Raw genomic sequence first — 9,244 nt, 5'->3', positions numbered from 1 at the left:
GGTCTTCAAAACCCGCCTGGATGCCACCCTGTGCCACATGCTCTAGGTGTGCCTGCTTGAGCAGGAAGGTTGGACTAGATGATCTCTAGAGGTCCCTTCCAACCTTAAATATTCTGAAATATTCTGAAATATTCTGAAATATTCTAAGGAAACAGTTAAATCACAGTGTAAACAAAAAGTAGAGAGGGATGGATGCAAAGACAGAAAGGATCTACATGGTAATGTTAACATGGATTAACTCTGGAAACACAGTAGCCGCAACGATGAGAAAAAGAAAATTTTGCATTGAAAGAAGGCAGGACGAGGAGGAAACAATGTGAGAGCAGACATGCTGGGGCAATAGCTGAGAAAAGGAGTGAGATGAATTAGGAGACTTTGGGGCGGAAAGAACTCTGAGGACCATTATTTAATAGCGGAGTGAACGTGAGCTGGAAGATACCAAGAAAATGAGCTACTTTGGCCAAGGTGAGCAGCAAATAAACCAGTAAATAAACCAGGAGGCCTAGAGAAGAGATGGCTGCTGCGTATTCCTCTGGCAATCCCCACTTCAGACCCTGCAAATGCATACTTTCCAGAACAAGATGTAGAGCTTAAATTGAATTAAGTGGAGCATTTGCAGAATGTGACTATTAATCAAGTTTCTCTGAAACCCGGAGTCAATGCAGAAAATACAACATAGGAGTTATTCTTTTCACATTGGATTCTTCAGCAGTTGTTTTAGAGGAAAAATATATTTGTGAGATAAAGAAATTTTTCATATTGTCTCTGCACCGTTCATAAAGGCAAGTTATATTTGTTGATGTCTTTGTAATATTGCACTGTGTTGTAGAACATTGTCACAGAGAAAAAGATTGCTGTGCTGAGTAAACACAATTTATTTCAAATGATACATGAAAATGTCAGTTCTTCTGCTTGTGAATAGGTTACTGTTTTTCTGTAAGTACTCAGATGAAAAGATGATTGCTAACAGCAGGGCAACATGTCCACCTTTCAATGACTGCTGCGATACAAAGAAAAGAACTTGAGCTTGAGTTTCAAAAAATACTGTGGAGTGATGCACGTCATGACTGTCCATCAGGCGCTGAGTGGTCACATAGGAGAAATGAATCTGCAGCACAGCTGACAGTATTTAACTTTCTAAGCAGCTATTAATGTAAGGGATTCCGTGAAATGATTTCCATAACTACTGTGCAGTGCATCCAGCTTTGAACATGTAGGTCATAAAAAACAGGACCATTTCGGTAGTATTTCCAGAATCTCAAAAAACAATCAGAACCACCATCCCTTTCCCCTCCCCCAAAAAAAAGAAAGTATAAAATAAAATTTATAAAATAAAAAGTAAATGAGTTCTCCAAGCTGTCTATTGTCAGGCCCGCCCCTTTTTATTTAGTAGAATGGAAGGCACCTGGGGAATGCTATTATAGTGAGTAATGAAATTCCCAACAGATCTTCATGAAGAGACTGCATCCAGCAACATCTGCTCTAAAGAACACACCAGAAAAAAAAAGGTTGAGAAAAAGCAAATTCTCTTTAAATTCTTGGCTCCCTGCACAATGCAGCAGGAGGAAGTATTTGACCCTGATGCTGAAATGTTCTGAAATATATCCCTCGTGGTTAATGGAGAACCTGGCCCTCACCTGGTATGAAGTTGGAGCTGAAAGCACAGGCTCGGGTCTCCGTGGTGTTCCCAGAGCACTGGCTGCCCACGGGGAAGAGGATAGCACACTGGCGAACGCGGAATTGAGCTCCGGATGCGTCGCACTCAGACCACTCGGACCAGTCCGACCAGCTGTCTGTAATGGGCAGAGAGAGAGACATGTAGTGGTGTTAAATGCATCAAGCACATGGGATGAGAGCAAAAAGTTTCATCTTTCTGCACCAGATGGCCTAGCCCCTAGCTTCTGCAAAGCAACCAGGGACAGTTAGCAACATAAAGAAAATAGCTAGAGAAATATGTACGCACAACCTAAGAGAGGATACTTGTTCTACTGAAAAAAAATAGTATCTTGCAGACACATTTTTTTTTTCCTTTTATTCTGTTCTGTTTCGTAGTTGTAGATAGAGGAGGCTCCTTTATATCTCAGGTGGGATCTTGTTCTTTTCCTTCTGTCACGTATGGTTCATTAACAGCTTCTGTTATTTCTTTGGATTTCTTCCACTTCCTATGTGAACTTGATTAAGACATTTTTATTTCATACCAGACAATGTCTTTGTGATCTCAGAACATTTAAGTGAATTCACTCGAGTGCCATGAGATGCTGTGAGCTTGTTGAAGCCACTTCTCTTACAATTAAACCATTAAAACAAAACAAAACAAAAAACTGGCCTAATTTGATTCAAATTAGATTGAAGAACATTGAGAGAAATTTGTGAGTAATTTGAAACCTTGTAAAACTTTGTGCATTTTTTATGAATTGGCTGGCATATCAGAAAAGTCTCGTCCTACTCGGGCATCTCAATACATGACACAGATCCAGCATACATAGTTTGTACTTACACATTAATTTCCCCATAATCTTACAGGAAAAGGCTAAAACTAAACCTAAATCTAATGCCATAGTAAAGAGAAATGGACGGGGCAGACTGAAACAGCTTTAGCATGGAAAGTCTCCAGCAGTGGTGCAAGGACCATTTCCTTTGATGCTGGAATCCCAAGTGCATGGCATGGGCAGTCAGTGTGTCACTATCTGTCCCTTTTATGGAGAGGTCAACCCCATGCCTCTTGTATGCACTTAAGCAGACTCAGTTATCCTGTCCCGTCCCTTTGATCTCTTTATCTTTGAGGTATTCAAGACTTTCTTGCACTTCATGCAGATTCCTCACACCATTTTCTTTTTTCCAGCTCATTAAGGCTCCTCTCAATTTGCTCCTGAGTTCTCTGCAAAAGTCATAAGGACAGAAAAGAGAGAGAGCACTGTAAAGGTATTTAACTCTGCACTACTTTCTATCTTTAACATTGCAAGGCTTACTCAGATGTCCTGACTTCTGCTTTCAGCATTTTGTCTAGCCTTTGAAGTCAGTAAATCAAGCAGATCCTTTGGGTGAAGAAGGTGCCTCAGAAATATCAGGCCACTAGTCTATAAGATCATAAATTTCTTTCATGCAGAGCGTAATTTCTAAACGCTCAGCTGCTTTATCTTTTATTTGCACGTGTGAGCTAGAAGCTCAAGGACAGAGTGTATTTCTCTGCAATGCAGTAATTACTGTAAAAAATAAGATTTGCTGAACTTGGGACATTACAGACACTATTTCAACAGGTTATGCATACTGATAAACAGTCCATAAACCACTACTGACCAATAGTGCAGTAATTACATTCATATTAATTGGGGCTTTCTTCAGATAAACAAACAAACAAAAAAAAAAAAACACAAACATACAGTGATACAGCTCTTAAAATGAAGAATAATTAAAAAAATGATGTATGGTGAAGCCATAGGTCAGTAACTACTTTTAAGTGCATACTTTCACCTGGTTTTGCTATTAGTTCTCCACATCCTCAAAATTCCATGGTATAAAGACTTTGCAAATTTTTACTTTTTTTTTCCAATTTCATTTTTGTCAAAAAAGCACTATTTCAAATGCCAAGAAACCTATTCCCTTTCCATCACTTAAATAAACCTTATAAATAATTTCTATTTTTTCATATGTATTCATGTGCTATACATCAGTTTCTAGTATCACTGATATTTCTTTCTTGTACCAAACATGTCATTCAAACAGCAAATGTCATCAATGGTATTCCCAGATCTGCAGCAGCAGTAATCACTGGTAATGATCCGCATCGCAGTAAAATCACTCTGCAAGGATGCAAGAATAGGTCCAACCTGGATCATGCATAGCACTGGGGTCATTTGTGTCTCCTGTCAATGTGAAATAAGGGCAGTGAGGCAGTTTCTGCACATGAAACAAGGGCTTCATTCTCACAGCTAGTTATAAGACAGGTTATTTCAAAAACATATGGTAAATTTTTAATGAGACTGAAAGATAAATAAAATGCCACAGATACGTAAGACGAGTGTTCCACTCTGAAACTGCAGTGCTTTACAAAAGTGTTCACCTGCTTAAAACAGAAGGAAAGCAACTTCCCCATTTGTTCCAAAATTTGGTTAACAGGCTGAAATAAGCTGTAGAACTACTTGCACATTTTTGAAAGTTGTCATTTCTAGAAAAATGCTGATAGAAAATATATGCACAAGAGAAATAGCTATAATACCAGTACAATGAGCATTCCAGTTTTGACCTTTAAATATGCATTGGGATGCATTAAGTATCCCAAGACAGCTATATAACTTCTATGCATAAATATACACTACTTGTTTTGAACAATCAAGCCATTAACATCAATTTGTATTTTCCTTTTTTAAACCCCTTTCAGAGTGTTACACTAGTTTTAATTTTGACCAAGTAGGCACTTCTATTCTGCTGCAAGTTATGCAGCACCTGGAAAAGGAAAATAAGTAAAACTGCAGTTCTGCACAGGTAATAGGATCCAGAAATTCACACTAATAGAGAGAGTGCTCTCCTGTACATGACCTCATCATACGAACAGAAAATTTCTGCCATGCAGTTTAGAAACCATCCGTGAAGCAAAGTAACACAACGTGGTAACAGAATTGCTTGCAGGCACTTCTTTTTACTGTTACCTATAACCTGATGATCAGCAACAAATGAAAACAAATTTTCCCAGTGTCTTTTCACTCATGATTTTACCTTCTTTTTTATGCTTTTGCTCTCTATTTCTGACTTTAATTTCCCCCAAATTTGATGCTTTTTATAATTGTCAAATCCAAGTTACAAAGTCATGATCTGTAATATTATATAACTAGTAAGAGAGCTGACACATTTCATTTGCTAAGCACTTTAGAGTCATTAAAAAGATAATTCTCTGTTCCTTAACATCTGAATTTGAATAGCATATTTTGCAAAGATCTTTTTGGTTTGTTCTTGGTTTTATATGAAAAGAGGGCTTAATCAAGGTTTCATATAAGACAATATACACTTGAAAGAGTGATACTCATACTGTTAAATAAGCAGCCTCAGCATTTTGCTTGCTGGGGATGAGGTGGTGTCCAATAGGCGATATTCTTCTCTTACTGAATTCCCTGTGAGTGTAGCATAGAAGAGCTCAGTCTACATTTAATAAAGGAGAAAGATAACTTGCTAACTAAACAGCAGATTAAGGAAAAAGAAAAAAGGTGCAGTACTGTAAATGCCCCATTCTGCAGAACAGGAAAGCTGGTTCTTTTCTCATACCTGGACATGGTTGTGTGTTGCACAGTGCTTCTTCAGTATGGAGACCGAGGCAAATATCTCCCCCATATGCTGGAGCAGGGTTTGTGCATGAGCGGGTTCTCATGTAATGCCCTCCTCCACAAGTTGCTGAGCACTTGGACCAAGACGACCAACAAGACCAGCTTCCATCAACTGCAAAGACACAAAATGTCATATTCCTGCAGGCTGGTACGTAAAAAGATAATACAACCCAGTCTGCCTTTCTCATATCCTGTAGATATAATTCATGGCCTTTTAGCTCCCACCTAACAGAGGTCTATGGATTGGCTTAAACTTACTCCGCACAAATAAATTCAAATTGTTATGAAGCCATTGGTGTACTGGGAAGTCTAACAATGTTGCTTATCCATATAATATACCTTCAGAGGGATAGCCCAATAGTTTTAATGTCCAAAAAGCTTTTTCTTTTTTTCCTCATTTGTGAGCAAAAAAAATACCAGAACTTATTTAGCAGAAGTATTATAAGTCCCCCCAAAATTTCCAGTTATAAATAAAATTTAATCCAATAATATATAAGAGAATCTGAGTAAACCTGATTTTATTTCCCAAACTCAGGTGAGATTGTCTTGGCTCCACAAACTGTTTCAGTTTCTATAAGTATAGGGTTTGATGGGCCAATACAATGTTACAATCTTAACACATCTCCAGTTATAGCAGAATGATGCCCTTTCAAAAAAGCAATAGAAGGATGATCAAATGAAGTTGTTGCTGTAAGCTCCAAATACAGTTTTTTGAAGAAACACCAAGAGTTTTTTTCACTGTTATTTACTGCTTCAGGTTAGCCAAATTGCTTTGCAGTTGTGGTTTGAGGTTTCATAAAGCTTTTCTGAAAGTCAGACTGGATTTTACAAGTGTCCTATTTGTCAAAAAGCTTTTGATACTTGGTCAACAGATAAGATGCTATTGAGCGTTTGCCTTGTAGCCTACACTTGACTGGTTCCTTTGCAGCATGTTTCTGTTCTTATAGATCATATTTCTGGTACCTAAGGCCGTGTTGCAGCATATCTGCCAAAGGTTTCCAATACGCAGCCACATGACCAAGTTGGATTTACTTCTCCTAAATACAGAATATCCACTCAAAAGATTCTCAGTATTTTCATTTTCTTTCATTAATGATTAAAAACTGTAAAATTATTCAAATCCTATAGAAAAAGAATTCCTTTTCAAATCTCTGTTTAATGTGTTATCCATTTCCCTCTTCATACGTAAACAAAAAGTGAGTTTCTATTCGTCTATGTGTCTGCAATTTATTAAAAACAATATAGAGTGTGTAATTAAACTGACACTGGCAAATTAGGAAAAAAAAAATGTACAAAAAACTTGTCCATTCCTTATCTGCACTAAAATTATCTGAGACAGAGGCACTGTAAAATGTTAACAAATAACATTTTTGTTTTGATGGCATTGTATATCAATATGAACCTAGTGAGTCAAGCACAATAATATCTATTCAAAGATTGAAATTGTTAAAAAATGAGTTAGAAGGTGATTATTTTCATATTAAAATCTATATGTGCACTTAAGTATGTAATTTCAGATACAGCACATCCTCATATCCCCATGTACAAATCAAACAGATAACTTATTGGTGCATACTTAGTACAATTAGTTAACTGATCCTGAAAGTGAAGTTGTTGAATATCTGACATTTTATTTTGTATAGTTTTTACAATATTATTCTGTAAATTAAAAAATCATAAATTTGGCATTTCCTTGCCAAGAACATTAATGGAAATAACTGTGAGAATTAATATATCCGGCTTTTGAAAAGCCTAATTGGACAGAAAGGATTTGGGGAACTTAGTGCCATATATAAAGGATCTAATTTTAAATAAATTATTTCCAATATTGAGAAATAAATTGCTAGCCTTTTTTTTCTAGGATATATTCATTTAAAACTCAGCTGAGTCATCTAGCTATACAAATATATGGGCTTTACACCACCCATGGTAAACAAGACTGCATCTTGGTACAGTGTCTGACTCATTCCCTTATTCATATAACCACCAGGAAAAAAAAATCATGATATTTTGACTGTTTGCCTGAAAAGATTCTATTAATGTAGTATTACAGAAGTTGAGAAAGTCATAGTTTGCTTGTTTTCAACACAAATAAAACAAAAATGCAAGTTTATAACTTATAACTTTAAGACATGGTATGTCTTACCTAGAATTTGCATCCCTTTTATTTTTTATCCTTTTGTAATGACATCAGATAAAAGCAGAAACTGTTATCTAACTCTTCAATTCATGAGATATTAGATTAGTTTCTAAAACATCCTTCCTTCCTCTCTCCCTTCCTTCTTTACACCTTCAAGAAGTAGACTAACAGTCTAAGATTGATAGGACTGGTAGATGATACTGTGTATTGTTTGTTGAGACAGTGATCTCCCACACTTTCTTCTTATTTATCAATGGACTTATTTTAATAGAAAGGATTCGAAATATGCTTGCATTTCATATGGACATATGAAATGGTCACAAGCAACCAAGAACAGAGACCTAAAAATTCCAATGTCCCATAATGTCCCACAAATACAGGTATCATGGATATACCTTAGGATGTAAAGGGATAAATGGATCAATGAGGGAGATGGGAAAGGACAGGTGTAATGTAATAAAGAATGTTATTCATAATTGAGCTAGATGGTACAATGATAACTGTTTTTCTTACTATGTAATAATAGACCACCATTCTAAATCTCCAGGCCTTCCAAAACCCAACATAATTACCTGTTTTATTTATTCCCAGAACTTTTCCTCCACAGCAAAGGAAGATGATAAAGCATCACCACAGTTAAAGATGATCAAAGGAGTGGGTATTTACTACTTGAGTTTTTATAAAACCTAAACAGAACTCTGTGGTGTCTTTCATCTTTAAAGTTGCTTAGCAACACAGCACCATCTGTTTTGAACTTTTCTTTCTTTTTTGTCATTTTGTCATGGACTACTTAATGTTATTTCTGCTTCCTGTAGGAAAAAAAAATAAAGAGCAGCAAGGAAAACTGTAGGCAGTCACTACAGTCTTTTTACAAAATACTTTTGTCAAGCTGTTGGACAAAAGAAAGTAGCTAAAGTATTTCCACAATGAAAGTTACAGTCTTTAAGTTTCCTGGCAATTCCTGAGCTGGGTCTCTTTTTTGAAGAGGCCTCTTCATCAAGCAGGCTGCTTGAAAATAGTGGTTTTTCCTTTGTGTTATCTTCCCAAAAAAGACAATTTTTGCCTGACTGTTCTTCTGGTTAATAAATACTTAAATACACAAACAAAACAAAAAAAAGAAAAAAAGAAAAAAGAAAAAAGAAAAATTATGAGGAGGAGAATGCTTTGGGAGAGAACACATATAGGAACAAAAACTACTGGGGATGTGATAAAACATCCACACTACTGGAGAATTTACAAGAGACTTTTAGGTGAGCTGGATATCCTGGTATACAGCTTGGGATTTAATAGAAGATGGAGGAAAACACAGACAGACATAATCATGTTCCTTGCTTTCATGGAAAACAGAAATAAGACATAAGACTGAAGGCTTTCTCATATACTGTCCTGTCTCACTTCAAATGTGCATATCAAAAAAGAATCCTGTTTGTTTGTTTGTTTGTTTGTTTGTTTATTTTGGTGTGTTAAGTTTAGAACTTTTTATGTTTTTGACAGCTGCAAAAGAGAATAAATAATATTGAGAGAAGTCAGAGTCTTTTCCATTTGCAGGCAAGCATACAGATGGGCAACAGTCCCTTACGTTCCCAGGGAATGAGTCAAAGCAAAATCTTGTTGGGCAACTTACAGTCCTACCACAGTGCAGCTGCTTTCCAGATCCCTTGAGATCACCCCCTTGCACAGCACTTAGCCTACTGATCTCTCTTGTTCCTCCAGTGGGACATTGCTGCATATTTTCCACTGTGGGAAAGCGCAATTTTTACATCCAAGTTTGAAAGTTTTGTATCTGTGA

At 36.6% G+C, this 9,244-nt stretch overlaps 1 protein-coding gene across 1 annotated transcript in view; it reads right to left on the bottom strand.

Moving 5' to 3' along the window:
- SEMA5A (semaphorin 5A) overlaps window positions 1–9,244 on the bottom strand; it is a 246,129-nt gene that overhangs the window by 9,114 nt on the left and 227,771 nt on the right. Inside the window, exons 19-20 of the mRNA XM_026048536.1 lie at window positions 5,257–5,427; window positions 1,638–1,793 (exon numbers count right to left, since the gene is read on the bottom strand). Of these exons, the coding sequence (XP_025904321.1) occupies window positions 1,638–1,793; window positions 5,257–5,427 (327 nt within the window). The remainder of the gene's footprint in view (window positions 1–1,637; window positions 1,794–5,256; window positions 5,428–9,244) is intronic.

The sequence above is a fragment of the Nothoprocta perdicaria genome, unplaced genomic scaffold, assembly GCF_003342845.1.
Source record: "Nothoprocta perdicaria isolate Ctin4 unplaced genomic scaffold, notPer1 scaffold_55, whole genome shotgun sequence".
Classification (NCBI taxonomy): domain Eukaryota; kingdom Metazoa; phylum Chordata; class Aves; order Tinamiformes; family Tinamidae; genus Nothoprocta; species Nothoprocta perdicaria.
This window is presented reverse-complemented; position numbering and strand designations above follow the sequence as displayed.